This window comes from Lolium perenne, chromosome 3 (assembly GCF_019359855.2).
Source record: "Lolium perenne isolate Kyuss_39 chromosome 3, Kyuss_2.0, whole genome shotgun sequence".
In the NCBI taxonomy this organism is placed as follows: Eukaryota; Viridiplantae; Streptophyta; class Magnoliopsida; order Poales; family Poaceae; genus Lolium; species Lolium perenne.
In genome coordinates this window covers 319,970,397-319,987,961 of record NC_067246.2, presented here as the reverse complement: position 1 = coordinate 319,987,961, position 17,565 = coordinate 319,970,397, and the positions used below count along the sequence as shown (strand labels likewise).

The 17,565-nt window shown below is 49.5% G+C and overlaps 4 protein-coding genes across 4 annotated transcripts; 2 read left to right on the top strand and 2 right to left on the bottom strand.

The window, feature by feature from the left end:
• Positions 1 to 209: 209 nt before the first annotated feature.
• Positions 210 to 1,881, top strand: LOC127340353 (chitinase CLP-like). The gene is made up of 2 exons (XM_051366115.2): positions 210 to 244; positions 569 to 1,881. The coding sequence occupies exons 1-2, from the start codon at positions 210 to 212 to the stop codon at positions 1,752 to 1,754; spliced, it is 1,221 nt and encodes a 406-aa protein (XP_051222075.1). The 3' UTR covers positions 1,755 to 1,881.
• Positions 1,882 to 2,547: 666 nt separating this feature from the next.
• Positions 2,548 to 4,221, bottom strand: LOC127338855 (chitinase CLP-like). Its single transcript, XM_051364822.2, has one exon. It carries the CDS (start codon positions 4,184 to 4,186, stop codon positions 2,936 to 2,938), a length of 1,251 nt encoding a protein of 416 aa, XP_051220782.1. The 5' UTR covers positions 4,187 to 4,221; the 3' UTR covers positions 2,548 to 2,935.
• Positions 4,222 to 5,233: 1,012 nt separating this feature from the next.
• LOC127345632 (chitinase CLP-like) lies at positions 5,234 to 6,711 on the bottom strand. Its single transcript, XM_051372113.2, has one exon. It carries the CDS (start codon positions 6,651 to 6,653, stop codon positions 5,391 to 5,393), a length of 1,263 nt encoding a protein of 420 aa, XP_051228073.1. The 5' UTR covers positions 6,654 to 6,711; the 3' UTR covers positions 5,234 to 5,390.
• An 8,999-nt stretch (positions 6,712 to 15,710) lies between these two features.
• LOC127345630 (chitinase CLP-like) lies at positions 15,711 to 17,233 on the top strand. Its single transcript, XM_051372112.2, has one exon. The coding sequence runs from the start codon at positions 15,817 to 15,819 to the stop codon at positions 17,047 to 17,049; it is 1,233 nt and encodes a 410-aa protein (XP_051228072.1). The 5' UTR covers positions 15,711 to 15,816; the 3' UTR covers positions 17,050 to 17,233.
• Positions 17,234 to 17,565: the final 332 nt, after the last annotated feature.

The following is a 17,565-nucleotide window of genomic DNA, read 5'->3' as shown; positions in this document are numbered from 1 at the left end:
CCCAAATCCTAGTACTGGTTTTGTAAGTGTCAATTCTTTTGTGCGGAAAAAAAAAGAGAAAGGGATACGTACATTTTGTTTCTCAAAAAAATGGTGGTCTAGTTGATCTAGGTAGCTGTAATATTGGAAGCCATGTAGTAGTATGTCGTCAGCTTGAATTGGGCGGGTGAAAAGAAGGGGAGTCTTTTTGAATTGGGGAGATGCATTCGATGGAATTAATTGAGTGTGGGAAAATGAAGGAAAGGTATAGCAGAAAATTACTAGGGAGCATTGAAAAGAGCAAAGGCGTACAGGAGCTCGCTTGATATGCACGAGTTTGTTGGCGACGCGCGCCAACTGAACTGCGTCATCCAAAGCCAAAGCGTAGACAGGGGTGGGGCGTTAAACGCGCCGCGCGCGCACTTGCGTACGTATGCACGTCAACTCCTGCGGTCCCGCCACACGCGCAGGCGCAGCTAATCTAATTTTCGGTAAACCACCTCGCGCGTGTACAAAAGTTGCACGGACGTCTAGCGGTCGGCCTTTCGCTTTCGCGCGAAAGCCTGATCTCGTATTTACCCCGGCCCAGATCAGCCTCCAGTCGCACGCACGCGGAGACCAAGGCCTTGCTAGCTCCTAGTCCGATTAATGCCTTGGTGGCTCAAATAACCAAAGCAGCCGACACCTCTCTCTACACGCTCTCACTCTCGCACAAGGACTACTTGCTCGACCTCTCTGGCCCGCTCCTCTGGTCGCCCTGCTCCGCCGGGAACCCCACCGTCCCGTGCTCCTCCGCCGAGTGCACCGCCACGTTGGGGACGCACAGGTACTTCGCCCAAGGCCAGTGCAGGTGCACCGCTCGCCTCAAAAACCCCGTCACGGGCGACCGGGCCGTCGTCAGCGACCTCACGCTCGTCGATCTAGTCACCACCGCAACCGACGGGAGCACGCCGACGGCCGAGGTCACTGTCGGCGGCGTACTCTCTGCGTGCGCTCCGGCCAGTTTCCTCGGTTCTTCGCCGTTGCCGGCGGCGGTGGCCGGTGACGCGGGCCTTGGTCGGGGCAGCGCGAGCCTATCGGCGCAGCTCCACTCGAAGTTATCACTCAAGCGGCAGTTCGCCGTCTGCCTGCCGAGCACGGTTGGCCGCATCGGCGTGGCGTTCTTCGGGGACGGGCCGTACGGGCTCATGCCGCCAACGCCGTTCGACGTGAGCTCCGTCCTCTCCTACACGCCCCTCGTTCGCAACCCTTGGAACCCCTCCGCATACACCATCCAGCTCGCCGGCATCGCCATCAACCAAGAAGCCGTCCAGCTCCCGCCCGGCGCGCTCGACCTCGTCACACTCGACACGGCGGCGCCGTACACGGTGCTGCGGCGCGACGTGTACCGCGCGTTTGTCGCGGCCTTTCAGCGTGCCACCGCGAGTGTGCCGCGCGTCCCGGCCGTGGCGCCGTTCGAGGTGTGCTTCAACATCAGCGATCTTGGGTTCTCGGGCGTCGGGTACGCCGTGGCGCCGGTGGACCTGGTGATGGCACGCGGCGGCGGGAACTGGACGGTGTTCGGGTTCAACTCGCTGGCGGAGGTGGCGGAGGACACGGCGTGCCTGGCGTTCGTCGACGGCGGGTGGGCGGCGCCAAGCGCGGTGACCGTCGGCGGGTTTCAGATGGAGAATAATTTCTTGGTGTTCGACGAGGCCGCGTCCAGGCTCGGGTACAGTGGCACGCTGCTCTTCATCAGGACCACCTGTGGCAACTTCAACTTCGCCAGGAACTAACCACGCTCTCTTAATTTGTGACTTGGATCGGTACGTACTGCTGTGATACGAAACTTCACTCTGTACTAAATAAATACTACAGTACTGGTACTTTGGAAGTTGGAATAAAAGCTAAAACTCTTTTCGACCCGGATTTGGTGGACACGGATCTAGAGAGAGGACGGTGAGGGGGTCGTACGGGTTCACCAGTACGACTCCCTCACCGTTCCCTACCGAGTTCAGACCAGCTCACGGAAGATGTCCTCTCGCACTCCCTTAAAAAAATTGAAAAATACTAATTTTTTAAAAGTTTCAAAAAAATTTAAAAAATTTGCGCATGTACATATTCGGTTGGTACTTACTTGTGCAAATTTTCGAAACAAAATACGACCGTTGCCTACACACAAAAGAAAGTAGAAAATTGTATTTCTTGGAACAGTTAACTCGAATCATTAGTGTTATTTTGATACAATTTTCATTTTTCTGTAGGAAACATACAATTATATTTTGTCTTGTGAATTTGCAAGAGTAAGTACTAAAATAATATATAACATGCAAAGTTTTAATTAATTTTTGTCCAAACTTTGAAATAGCAATTTTTGTGTGTCTTGAAAACCAAGGTCCACTAGCTACTCTAGTGAACTTCTATCTCCTTCCTACCTTGCTAGTTTGCTACTCGCTCCACATTAGCTATCCTTGATATTGTTCGATAAAGGGAATATATTAATATCATAAAATACCAATTACACCCAGCCTCTGCAACAACGCAACAGCCTAATGGCAGTACGAATGCACACAGCCAAAAAAATAAAAGAAAGCTATCCCTGATATGGATACATTCTAGGCCCAATTTTTTATAAATACATATGAATCTACGATAATAATATGAACTGGATGAAGTAATTATCAATTGTCCACTAGTGAATCTCAAAGACAGAACATCACTTAGTATTACTTTTAGTCTGAACTTCATCACTTACTAGTATTACTTGGCCAAAATGAAAGCTCCTATTTTCGATAAACATACAGGTAGCGCTCCTAGTGAAATTCAAAAATTACAAGAGTAGTGCGATTGTTGAACACCACAGATAGACAAATTTATTTACTCTCTCCGATTTTAAGTAATTACCCAAAAATAAATATGAACATCTATTTTTTGGTAATTATTTTAAATCAGAGAAAATATTACTATTGTACATTTATTATTTGGCGTTCCGAGTGAAATTAAATTGGCTGCACGGCGTGTAGAAGGGCAGCCTGAGGAACCCGAGCCGCTTCTTCTCTAGGTCGAACTGGAGAACGAAGTTCTCCATCTGGAACCCTCCCACGACCACCGCCGGCGCGTTTACGTCCCCGGCCTTGACCCCCTTCATCTCCACGAACGCCAGGCACGCCGTCCCCAGCTTCACGTCCACCATCGAGTTCACGCCGGCCATCGTCCATTTCTTCCCCCCATCCAGCGCCAGCGTCACGCTCGGCACCATGTACCCGCTATGCGCATTGACCAGCGTCCGTGCGTCGTAGCAAAGCCCGAACGGCGCCACCGGCTTCACCGCGCGCGCGTACTGCCACTGCGCCGCCATGGCCTTGCCGAACGCGGCCACGAACGGGCGGTACACGTCGCCGCGTAGCGTGGTGTAGGGCACCGTCGTGCGGAGCGCCACGCCGCCGGTGCCGAGCGCGCGCGGCGGGAGGGGCACGCGGGAGTTATCCAGCGCGATGTATTTCACCGTGATGTAGTACGCGGGGCTGTCTTTCTTGATGAAGAGTGGCGTGTACTCCAGCGACTGCGTCAACTCCGGCTGCCCCTCGAGGAGGTACAGCGGGCCGCCACCGAAGATGGCCACGCCGTCGCCGTAGGAGCCACCGCCGGGGAGGCAGAGGAGGAACTTCCTTGCGACCTTCTGCGACGACGCCACCTGCGCCGGCAGCGCCAGGCCGGAGCCCGCGAGCCCGGCCACGCCCGAGGCTCCCCGTGGCAGGGACGCTAGGAGTTTCTTTGTCGTTCCGCACGCTGAGACAGCCCTCACGGACACCTGTCTCATCGGGTTCTTGCCGTCGGTGGTGTTGGCAACGAACCTCGTGTGGACAAGGCTCCCGGCGGCGCACGAGCCGGTGACCGGGTTGTACGGGTACGTCGTGCACGTCCTGTCCTTGCGCGGGTCGCGGCCGCAGCCGGCTGCTCGGCAACCCGGGACGGGGTAGGCCTTGGCGAGCTTGCAGGTGTCACTCTGACACGTGAACTTTGCCGGCAGGTGGCCGCGCTGGCATGTTGACCAGACGAGCGGGCCGGCGATGTTGACGATGAGGTTGGCGCCGTTGTAGAAGGGGATGGTGTACAGGGAGGTGGCGGGGTCCTTGGTGACCGGAACAACCACCGGAAGAGTCTTGCACGACGCCGGCCACGCCAGCGAGGCGGCAAGGACGAGTAGGAGCAGGAGGACTTGTGACATATTTCTCTGGTCAAGATTGGAACTGTACTAGGTCTGGCGGCTGTTTGATGGATCGGTGCGTGTGTGCTTCCTTATATACTGCCGGTGATCACCGTCTGTGGTACTGAATGTCAATTCCCGTCGACGTACGGTGAGAGACAACTGTACTTGTTAAACTGTTTTGGACCGCCAGCGTGTCCGATCTTGCTGCGGCGTACACAGGAAGATCATCTACACATGCAGTGTGAGAATGAGTACAAAAACCATGTTCTTCTATAGTTCTATCTATCCGTTCGTGTGGGACGGTGATTTTCCCGTTGCTCGTCCTCGTTCAATCATCTAGTGTATTTTAAGTTTTTTTAAGTTTGACCAAGTTTACACATAAAAGTTTGAATATTTACATTACCTCAAAAAAAATAATATTTACAATACTGAATCAGTATCAATACATTCACAATAAAGTATACTTTCCTAATGTGTCCACTACATTTATAGATATAAATCTCTTTTCTAAATATTTGGTTAAAGTTAGTAAGATTTGATTTTTGATCAATCCTTAGATGCCTTACACTTTCAAGATGAAATATGTTATATTAGAGGCTACACAAAAATGACAAATTCTAATAAATGATGGAGGTTTCAAAATCTACACTCTTGTATGTTTTCAGATTCATGAATTTGTGAATTTTGCACAGCCCAAAATACTGAGTCTTTTGTATTGCTTTTTCTTCACAGTCTTAGAATACATTATTGGTTAACTATAGAATTTGTGTTCCTAATTTTTTTAAGTACAAAATGCCATTTTCGAATTTTTGGAAAAAAAGGGTTACATATAGCCCAAGCTACAAAATGCCACACTCCTCTAATTCGTATTACTTGCCACTAATATGTATGTATCTAAAAATAAAATATGGCATAGTATAACATGTTATTGTAATTAATATTGTATATAAGTAATTCGCAATAAGACCTTGAAATATGAGTATATTGGTTGTAAGATCTTATATTACGTGATGGCTGAAATTTTACTTGGCTTGTGTGAAATCTTCCATTTTCTACAGGATTGTACAGTAACAGGTGGTATTCCAATTAACACCTCAGGACATTTGTTTATTTATTATTACAAGCAGTAAAAGGTCAAAGGCTCTCCAAGTGACATACTATAAGAATTACAGGGAGTGGTCTAAAAAAAGCAACGTAGGTGAAGACATTGACATTTTAAGGTCTAAGAGCTCCGAGTGAAATTGAAGTGGCCGCATTGCGCGTAGTAGGGCAGCCTGAGGAACCCGAACCGCTTCCTCTCCAGGTCGAACTCTAGCACGAAGTTCTCCATCTGGAATCCTCCAACGATCACCGCCGGCGCCTTGCCATCTCCGGCCTTCACATCCTTCATCTCCACGAAGGCCAGGCACGCCTTCTCCGGCTTCACGGCCACCATCGAGTTCACGCCGGTCATCGTCCAGTTCTTCTCTGCCTCAAGCGCCAGCGTCACGCTCGGCACCATGAACCCCATCCGCGTGTTGGCCAGCGTCCGCGCGTCGTAGCACACCCCGAACGGCGCCACGGGCTTCACTTCGCGTGGCTTCTGCGCGTACTGCCACTGCGCCGCCGTGGCCTCGCGGAACGCGGCCAGGAACGGGCGGTACACGTCCGCGCGGAGCACAGTGTAGGGCGCCGTCGTGCTCAGCACCACGCCGCTCGTGGCGAGCGCGAGAGGTGGGAGCGGCACGCGGGAGTTATCCAGCGCGATGTACTTGACGGCGACGTAGTACGCGGGGCTGCCCTTCCTGGTGACGAGCGGCGTGTGCTCCAGAGACGAGGTGTACTCCACCGACCCCGTGTACTCCAGGTACAGCGGGCTGCCGCCGAAGATGGCCACGCCGTCGCCGTTGGCGCCGCCGGTTGGCAGGCAGAGGAGGAACTTCTTGGCGACCTTCTGCGACGACGCCACCTGCGCCGGCAGCGCCAAGGCGGAGCCCGCGAGCCCGGCCACACCCGAGGCGCCCCGCGGCAGCGACGCCAGGAGTTTCTTTGTCGTTCCGCACGCCGACACGGCCCTCACAGACACCTGTCTCACCGGGTTCTTGCCGTCGGTGGTGTTGGCGACGAACCTCGTGTGGACAAGGCTCCCGGCGGCGCACGAGCCGGTGACCGGGTTGTACGGGTACGTCGTGCACGTCATGTCCTTGCGCGGGTCGCGGCCGCAGCCGGTCGCTGGGCAGCCCGGCACGGGGTAGGCGTTGGCGAGCTTGCAGGTGTCGCTCTTGCACGCGAACTTCGCCGGCAGGTGGTCTCGCTGGCACGTCGACCACACGAGCGGGCCCGCGATGTCGACGACGAGGTTGGCGCCGTCGTACAAGGGGATGGTATAGAGGGAGGTGGCGGTGTCCTTGGTCACCGGAACGACCACCGGACGAGGCTGGCCCGACACCAGCACGACGAGCGAGACGACAAGGACAAAGAGGACGGGGAGTCGCGATCGTGACATCTTTCTACCTTTGTAGGATGCTTGGGACTATACTAGGTCGGTGGGTTGCCATTCGATCGGTGCGTGTGGGCTTCTTTATATACTGTAGGCGATCACGCGTCTGTCATCTCTCGATGCCGGAATTAGTAGTGGTCAATTCCCGTCGACGTTAAGGGCCAACTGTACAAGTTAACCTGTTTTAGACTTGCACACCGAGTCGAATGTTGCTGCAGGGTCCACGGAAAAATATAGTCTGCATGGGTGTGATCCATGCAGTGCGAGAGAGTGAGTAGAAAAACCATGTTCTTCTATATATCCATTTCCTGTGGGACGAGGAGCTTTCCATTGTACGCCGTCAATCAATCATCTCGAGAATAGAGTCCAAAGATTTTGTTTGCAACATACGAGTAGAGAGCTGTACCTAGAACATTTGATTTAAGTCAAATCGATGGGTAGACAAAATTTCATGCTCTGAATGGGACTCGACGACTTATATGAATTTTAGGGCATCTCCAGCCTGACCCCAACCAAGGACTACATCTGTCTGTTTTGGTCCGCGAAGACATGAAAAATACAATCTATTGGCCCGACAAAAACGAACCGGTGAGTCAATGATGTGCTTAAGATTTCATAACGGGTATTCGGAGTTAAGAAACTAAATGAAGAAAAAATTAGGCCTCCTTTGATTCGTAGAATAGAAAAACATAAAAATAGGGAAAGCATATAAATGAGATGACATGTCTAATTGAATCCTATTAAAAGATCATGTGTGTTTGATTGTAGCAAATGATTTTTCATGAGGTGTGACCTAATATTTATTACTGTAGGATTTGCACACTAAAAGATTTCTATAAGGTTAGTTCTTATAGGATATATTTCTATGAATCAAATAATTTGTGTAGAATTTTTTCTATACGATTCAAACTCTACGTAATTTCTATACACATCATACTCGAATCAAAGGAGCCCTTAGTGAAGAGAGGAACATCATATCCTATGACTAACCACCACACCAATCCATACTTATACTCTTCCCGTCATAGAAAAGATATCTTAAACATGTCTAAATTTGGATGTATCTATACACTAACTTATATATAGAAACATTTAATTTAGATAAATCTACGACATCTTTTTTAATGGAGGAAGTACTACAATTAAGTTTGGCGAGTTTTTATACAACTAGATCTGAAATTGTGGCTCTATCCTATGATTTAAAAGTTTTGCCTGCAATGAGCGCTGCCTGAACCATTCCTAGTCCAAATTTAGGTGGGAAATGCGTATGCTCAGAGATGCAAAGGACCTCGCGTGTGTACTCCCTCGTCCACCAAGGACCCGCCTAGTAGCGACACAATGTTTGCTCACCATTCGCGCACCCCGTTCGTCTTTTGCATGGTATCAATGCTACCGTTGTTGGACTCATGCGCCAAGATCAATGCCACAGCCGATTGGAATCTAGAGCCAAAATCCATGGTACAGTCCTGCAAGACCTTTGAAAGCCCAACAACCACACGTGCGAGTCCCCACAAGCTCCCTCGACTATCGCCATTCCCACTTCAAGCCTATCGTGTTCCCTCACCACCGGCAGCAACATCAACGATGGGCAAGTCGTGGCCATGGAGGAAGGGCGGTCGAAGCAACTACGAGGTCAGCCCCTCACCGGGTCATGGCTGTCATGGATCACCACCGCCCATATGCGTGCGAGCGGCGCTATGATGCGAACTCCAACGCTAATATGTTCCAATCGAGGTAGCTTGCGTTGTGGGAGACGAGGAGATCATTGTCCTAACCCGAGGTCCACCTCCCTAGCGGCTGGCACATAAACGTACGACGGATCCCAGTGTCGCCCATCCCACGTGAAGGATCGGAGCAACGCCGAGAGATAGGGTGTGACACGTCCTACCTCTTCCATACATGTGGCATGACCCCGCCTACACGCATAACTCAAGGGCATGCGACACATTCTTATAGTGGAAATTGGACCCTTAGCGTCGCGCCGCCTTCCTTTATGACACCGCCTGATGCTTGAACGAGTTTAATTGCAATTTATTTCAAAAATATTATGAATAATTTTATTTTTATGTTTTCATTATAGTGTGTAATATGGTTGAGTTATTGTTTCAAAACTAGAAGAAACCTTACTACTTGTAAATAAACCTCAATTTTAGGGCCATCGTATTGGGAGTGCATGTGTAGGACGACCCTCTTAATATGCAGGCAACATGTGTCAACATCCACGTAACACACTAGAGGCACTGTTGCCGCCACGATCTGGGCTGCTGGTGGACATGGTCGGTTATCAATACAGTGCATCCGTTCCATTGAACAAGGCTTATACATTTAACGAAAAGTCAAAACTTACTAAGTTTGATAAAATGTAAAGAAGAAAATAAACATTTAAGACAAGAAAAGAATATTATAAAATATATTTATGGTGAATTTACTGTTATTGATTTGGTATCGTAAATGTTCATGTATTTGGGGAAACTCAAAGTGTAGCCCGAGCTACACATATCCTGATTTTTTACAAAATTCGAATTTAACATTTAAAGTTTCAAAAAAATCTAAAAAAATCTGAATGTAGCCAATGATGTACTTTACCACTGTGCAAAATTTCAGGATGAAATGTGTTATATTAGAGGCTACACAAAAAAAGGCAAATTTTGAAAAATGTTGGAGGTTCCAAAATCTACAGTGTTCATGTTGTCAGATCCATGGATTTGTGAATTTTGTACAGCCCAAAATACTGAGTCTTTTGTATTGCTTTTTTTTCGCAGTCGTAGAGTACACCATTATCTATCTATAGAATTTTTGGTCATAATTTTTTGAACCTTTAAAATACCATTTTCAGATTTTGGAAAAAACGGGATCCATGTAGCTGGAGCTACAAAATGCCACGCTCATGTATTTGTCCATATTATTGGTCATGTTTAAAGATATTGACTTATGAGTAGCAATGGACATTTAATTCTGCTCTAAGTGCCAGATGCACGTGCTCCCTTCACCAAAAAGTATATTTCTAATTGAATTTCTTTGGAGTGATGTTTTGGCTCTTGTGGTATATGCTCTTTTTATTTTGAAATACATTACTGGGATGTTTTAAAATGTTAAGTATATCCATACTGAAAATTCATGTGTACAGCTTCACATGAAAAATCGATTTGTCATTTAGGCTTTGCATAAAAGGAAAAAAAAAGGTAGTGCTAAAAATAAAACTTTTTGGGAGACATATTTTACATCGATCAAACAAAAATATATGTTTTTCACGGATGTACGTAGATTGTTAAGATGTACATAAAAAATATTTATTAACTTTTTATGGATTTTAAAATATGTTACCATGAAAGAGAAACATTTATTGAGCACATTGGCACTGCCATACACGTTATCTCCTAAAAGGCTGCTCAGTGCAGCGAAGGAGCAGCGTTCGGTCAAAACAAGTGCTATTTCGGTGAATGTGCATGAGAGATGTGAGAAAAATGAGAGAGCGTACGGGGCGCATGGTGGGATTGATTTGACGTGTGCATTGAAAGGGGGAGCAGCCATTGCATGCTGGGGGAAGGCCAACGCGAAGGAAGCAACCCGCGTCGTTAGGGTGATCGCGTGGTCACGCTAGGTCCAACAAGGCCAGATCTGAGTCACGGTCATACAAGTTGGTATTTGCTTTTAAATTCAGTATTATTCAAATAAAAATATAAAATGATACAAATGGTCTAGGTATTGTTTTCTTCGAAATTTTCTTCATTTTTATTGTTTGCAGCATTGTTGTTAATATGCGTCCACATGTGTTCAAACAAAATCAGCCTAGAGTTGTGTAATATCCTAGAACATAGAATCAACGAAGGGTAGGCTTAGAAATGAGATGTGCATTTTATCGCAAAACATGGGAAATTTTCGCGTTTTATTGCATAAAACCTAAGAGGGACCGATGTTTCTCTCTCGTTGCTATTAGGGTTAGAGCAATGTGAGTGTTGTGAATTTCTCCATGATCTCTTATGAAGTTTAGAGTTTTGGAAGAATATTTAATTTGCATTTCAAATTAAATTCGAAAAAAAGAAGTGATAATTAAACAATATATAAATGAATTATGAATTCATAACCACACCACACTTATACAATTAATTCAAAAGTATATCAAATATATACAAATAACTCATAAGTAAATATCAAATATTTACAAAAGCTCATAAGCAAAACTTTGAGCTTTATTGATCATGCACACATAATTACATTGTCATTACAATATCCAATATACAAGAATGAATAATAAAATACAGAAAATGAAGATTACATCAAATGGATTATTTCTAAAACTAAAGTCTTCATCAATTCTTCATCTTGTTATTCTCCAAAGCTTAATATGTCTTGGAAACCTGTAGAATATGAGAAAATAGAAGAATTTGTCCAATAACAAGTGTCATTGACACTTGACAATTAAAAAGAGCTAGAAATGCAAGTGATAAGCCTTGGCAGGAGGGATCAAGTCCCAACCAAAGCCAAAGAGGGAGCCAGCACCTTTTCACCATCATGAGCAAAGGGAGAAGGGCAGGACAGCACATCACACACACACACAAGTGTTGTCGACCAAGGAGCACAGCACCTTGTGCTATAAATAGCACAGTGCTTAGAGATAGGGTTGGATTCATCGGTTCATCAAGAAGAACCGCAAGAACAGCTTTAGAACCACCTGTAGAGCATATCCATATTCATCCAGAGAAATCAAACCAAAAACCAAAACCAACCATCCATAGATCATGGTGACCTAAGGATAGATCATCCAGGAGCTAGGAGGTGAAGGGTTGTGATCAAATCAATCATCCAGAAGTACTGCAACAACACAAAATATCTATCTAGAAGCTGGAGCAAGGTATAATTTACACCCCTCAGAATGGCCGTTCTACGCCCCTGCCAACCAAAGGGGCAGTTCTTCCACTCTCAGTGCATGCAGTCTATGTTGCCAAGCATTCTAGAAAACCCCTGGAAGCATTGATTGAGAACAGACGGGCTATGTACTATGCATTAGGTTGTCGTAGATAATCTTCTCCGAACACACCGATCACTGCTCTGCAGAACCTGTACATCGCTTCCAAGAAGCTCGACTCGCTCATGCGCATGTACTCATCTATGAAATCACCGGCAACACCATATGCGAGCATCCTAATCGCTGCCGTGCATTTCTGATACGAAGAGAGGCCTACCTTGCCAATTGCATCCACTTTGGCGCAGAAGTAGTTGTCGTAGACCTTGACACCATCCATTATCCGGGTGAACAACGGTCTGGACATCCGAAAACGATGGTGAAACATGACCGGCGTGAACAATGCCTTGCGGTAGAAGTAGTCGTTGAAGAGCATGTCGTGGTCGCGTTCTCTTTTGCGGTCCAAGGCCGCCGCGCACCCCGGCAAGGACCCCCGGTACACGTGGATCTGCGCGACATTGTGCGCGTGGATGATCAGTGCATCTCCCTGAGAAAGTCATCGTTAGACTCCTCGTCTGAGGACGTGTCGATCAAGTTCTTGAAGAAGAACTCGTTGTCGCTGTCTGCCATGATCAACAGATGAAATGGGACAAATTTTAGTTTGCCCATTTCATCGAACACCTCGCAGGCGGAGGCAAACCAATGTATCTGTAGGAACCTGCAGGCAATGGCCGTCCCGGCCGACTTGCGGCCTGGAAGCACGGTGCACGAGAGCTCACCTTTGACGGCAACTGCGAAGCTACTGACGGCGAGAGGACAACATCGTCGGCGACGACGTCCTCCGACTTTGCTACGAGGCCGCAAAAGCACATCGCGACAGCGCGGGGCCGCGTCCTATGCTTCCGCACCGCTTGTCGGCATCTCGACGTCGGTGGCCGACGTCGACAGCGCTCCCAAATCGCCGGTCCTGAGGTGGCGGCAGAGCGGGGGGAGATGTGTGCGAGGTGGGTGTGTTTTGGGATGCAGACTGGTGGGCCAGGGGAGGAGAAGGGGGGACGCGAGCGGCCAGCCCCCAGTGTTCGTGGCCACGCAAACGAGGTCCAGACTTGGGCCGGGTTTGGGTCATCCGGGAGGTCGCGACCATCCGTTTTAGGGATTAGTGCGCGTACTGGGCCGGATTTTTGTCTGATTTGACTCATCGAGACGCGCGAGCGCGGGATGGATGCAAGCGTTGAAAAGGAATAGTGTTAGGTATTTTCTATGTGTCCGGTGTCATGTGGTAGCATTGTTGGACTATATATTTTATGGTGCTTCTAAAGTACCGAGCCGTGATTTTCAGAATAAAGACCTAAGATGTTGCATTTGTTGGTTGTATCCAGATATAGCTTTGCTGAAAACTTTGTTCTATGAACTCGAACATTATTTAGTGAAAAAACCAAGATCATTGGGTGTAAAAAATGCTCGTACATTATCTGTTTCTTGGAGGCATTTTATGGAGTATTTATTTTGTAATTTGAATGGTGTCTTCGGTGCTGGGTGGAATAATGTATTTGCGATTATTTCATCACCGTGATTGGTAACTTTCTATTTTTCTTCATTTATTATTTTTAGTTGTGAGCGTCTGTTATATCTAGGAATATTTTGTTAATGCAGAGCCTACATATAAATATCCGTACGAAATTAATACTCCCTTTAATTTAGATATATGTTTACATATATATCTATATAAATCTAAGGGAGTAATTTTTTTTAAGAAAAAACACACTTCTCCGAGGTGCTGTGCAATACTCGTTGGAGTGGTACCAAGGCAAGCAGCTAGCAGCTAGCAGCGAGTGTAGTTGGGCTTTATGGGCATGCATGCACGCATGCAGCACTGAGTAGCAGTAAAGTCACAGCGCGCGGCCGCACGTAAGATGACCAAAACAACACGCGATGCGACCCTTCACTGGCGTGAATAGTAGCGGTGAGAGTGACCTGCAGATAAGCTCGATTTTTGAACGTGCGAACCCGCTCCGGATTTTTGTGCTAGCCAGCCGCGGAGCGGAGCCGTTGGTTGGAACTTCACCACAGAATCCACGTGTAATTTTTTACATTTTCTTCCAAATAGTCTTTCATCACGGGAGTGATGTTTTGGCACATGGGAGCGTATGCTCCCTTTATTTTAAAATACATGTTAGATATATTTTAAAATATTAAAAAAATTGAAACAAAAATTTCATACGTACATCTTCATGTGCTACACGCTTACAAAGTGGTTTCATGAAAAATCGACATGTCATGTGGCGTGTGTAAAAAAGACAAAATTCGGTGCTGAAACAAAGACTTGTTACAAGATAAATTTTCTTTTTTTCGCTTAGACTACAAAAAATATCATTTTTTCGTGAAACTTGACGAATACACATATATTATGGAGATGCACATGTAAATTTTTTTATCAAAATTTTTTAACACTTGGAAATATGTTTTTATGGTAGAGGGATCATATGCACCCGGAAGCCAAATTGAGTTTCTCTTTCATCGGGAGTTCGCATTATAAAATTAAACGGTTAAACTGATATATGATGATGAAAAAAATCCTCTTATAAACAGATTAAAGATTAAAAAAACTAAACTAAAAAGTATCGAGCTTGCCACCCAAAACGTTGAGAAACTAAGGAGACCTGAGCTCCACGACAACGCTCCCAATAAGGTATCGACGCAACAAGCGCCACCATCGCCAAGACCAAGGGGGTCTAGGAATTTCAGCGAAGCTCGAATGTGGAAAGGGTAACCACAACGATATCCTTAAGAGGATCACGACACTTGCAGGCGTCACCATCGCTGGGGTCGGAGTGCTCGGATCTCGCCCGGAAAACAACACCACACCTGGTCCCTCACACAACTGGACATCCCCGATCCGAGCTTCTACCACGCGATTTGGGCACTGACCACGTTGTGACGCGCCAGCAAGAGGAGCCCCCAACACCGACTACTCGCCACCCGCATAGCACCAAGGGACATTCATCACCACCACCACATCACCCGCCATCGAGCCAATCGTGCAGTCCTCCTTTCGAGGTCGCCACCTCGGCATCCTAAAACTCGCTCCTGTGCAGGAAGGACGACAATGCTTGACCTGCGAGTCGGGGGAGGAAGGCGGGTCGAAACCGGAGAGCGGCAACAACACAACCACCTAGAGGGATTCTTCCACCGCCATCGGCGGGTGCCGACTGGATGTGGTAGCAGGGACACACCAGGAAAATCTCGGGCCCATAAAGCCCTGCCGCCACACTTCAACGCGTAGGTCATCCTGCCCCACTACCCTCATGCTTGTCGCTGCACCCCTGCCACCAGTTCCACGAGGTGTCAATGGTGGGAACCAGCCAACCGTCCATGCCCAAATCTAGCACGCAGGGCCCAGATCTAGGCCATCGGAAATCGGCCGCCACCACCGCGCCACCCCTCCGCCCCAGACCACCCGAACCGGGACGCCATCTCAGTGCGAAGTCAGACTGACATCGCCGATGGAGAAGCTGCAGAGAGGGGCTCAAACTGTCGCCCCCAAGGGCCGCAGCTGTCGTGAGCACCGCCACCCGGGGCCTCCACATGCGGGAAGTCGCTCCTGACGCAGCGCGTCGACTGTCGCTGCGCCAGGACACGCCGACCTCCACCTAGCTGCACCACAGCCCCGCCTGATTCTCCTCGCGCCGTGGGAAAGAAGGCCAGCCGTCACCGGTACCGTGTGAACTTTGCCCGACGACGCACGCTGGCGAAATCCAAGAAGGGGAGAAAGAGGAGGCGGGGTTGGGAAGAAACTAGGGTTTCCGCTACAGATCGCATGGGGGCGAACTAGGAGCGGCGACCGATCGAGAAACTGCATTCATGGATGTTGCTGCAGCTAGGTCACCACACCCCAAACAAAACGGTGGGATTTCTCGATTCTCAAGATGCCTGATTCACGCGGCTTGCCCGGGAAGACTCGTCGTCGGCGCGATATGTCAGAAGGTCAATGCCCATGCACATGAATTCATGGAAGCACAACATGGACAGATAGATTATGAGTAGTAGTACTGGTTTTCCGATTCTCACACTGCGCGCGTGGCTCGCGCAGATGCATCTTCATGTGCACGCCACGCACCAATATCACACACGAAACAATTTAACTATACTACGTAAGTACGATGGAGGAGATCGCCATTAATTCCGGTGTCGAGAGCGTCACGAGTAGTATAAAGAAGCTAGCACACGCCCGTCCAACTCCACACTAGTTCAAACAAAGCTTCAAAGATGGCACCACTCCTCCACCTCGTCCTGGCCGCCTCGCTGGTGGCGCTGGCGTCGAGCAAGGCTCTCCCGGTGCTCGTTCCGGTGACCAAGGACAACGCCACCTCCCTCTACACCATCCCCTTCTCCTACGGCAACAAGCTCGTCGTCGACATCGCCGGCCCGCTCGTCTGGTCCGCGTGCCAGAGCGGCCACCTGCCGGCGCCGTTCCCGTGCGACGGCGCCGACTGCCTGCGCGCCAACGCGTACCCCGTCCCGGGCTGCAGCAAGCCCGGCTGCGGCAACGGCGCGCGCAGGGACAGGACGTGCACGGTGTACCCGTACAACCCCGTCACCGGCGCGTGCGCCAACGGGAGCCTGGTGCACACGCGCTTCGTCGCCAACACCACCGACGGGGTCAACCCGGTGAGCCAGGTCTCCGTGAACGCCGTGTCCGCGTGCGCCACGAGGAAGCTGCTCACGTCGCTGCCGCGGGGCGCCACGGGCGTGGCCGGGCTCGCGGGCTCCGAGGCGCTGCCGGCGCAGGTGGCGTCGTCGCAGAAGGTCGCCAAGAAGTTCCTCCTCTGCCTCTCCCGCGGCGGCGTCTACGGCGACGGCGTGGCCATCTTCGGCGGCGGCCCGCTCCAGCTCACCGCGCAGCCGGGCACGGACTACACGCAGTCGCTGGAGTACACGCCGCTGCTCGCCAAGAAGGACAACCCCGCCTACTACGTCTCCGTCAAGTCCATTCTGGTGGAGGACTCCCCCGTGCACTTCCCGCCGCACGCGCTCGACACCGGCGGCGTGGTGCTCTGCACGAGGGTGCCCTACACCTTGCTCCGCCCCGACGTGTACGGCCCGTTCGTGGCCGCGTTCGGCAACGCCATGAAGGCGCAGAACGCCACCTCCGTGAAGGCCGTGGGGAAGTTCGGGCTCTGCTACGACGCGAGGAGGCTGGCCAACACGCGGCTCGGGTACCTGGTGCCGGGCGTCCATCTGGCGCTCGACGGCGGGAAGATATGGAGGATGACGGGCGTCCACTCGATGGTGGACGTGAACCAGGATACGGCGTGCCTAGCGTTCGTGGAGATGAAGGGGGTCAAGGCCGGGGACGGCAAGGCGCCGGCGGTGATCGTCGGAGGGTTCCAGATGGAGAACTTCGTGCTGCAGTTCGACCTGGACAAGAAGCAGCTCGGCTTCTTCAAGCTGCCATTCTTCACCAACTGCGGCCAGTTCAACTTCACTCGGAGCGGCTAGACCACTACTAGTCTACTACTGTGCTTCTCTAGTTGTAATGAACATGTCATTTTTCGTTTCCTTTTGGTCGGCGCTGCCATAGACCATCGCTTGGCTTTGCTTTTGTTTTAGTCGGCTTCTCTAGGGTGTCAACAACTCTTTTGGGTTGTATATCGTCTTATGCAACGCGTTCAGAATTTCCTTACTGAATATCTGTGATAAAGCCATCAGCGGGCTGTAAGATCATCTTCTATGCGTGTCGGTGCGAAAAATCATGTCCAGCTGGCCCTAAATTCGTTTTGGCGTCGGTACGTCTCAGTTAGACTAGTCACGGTTAGAAGTAGGTATTTCTATTTTCGTGCTCTCGGGTCGTTAGTTGTACTCAGTTTTCTCCAGCCCCTTAGTTTTCCTCAGTTTCCCCTAAGTCTATGTCTGAAACCTGCAGAAGGAGCTCAGACGGAAGGAATCCGTTTATTTGAACGTTCTGTGCTGACGTGTTGCGCCGCGTCGTCTGTGGGGCTGCGTCGTGTGGGGCCG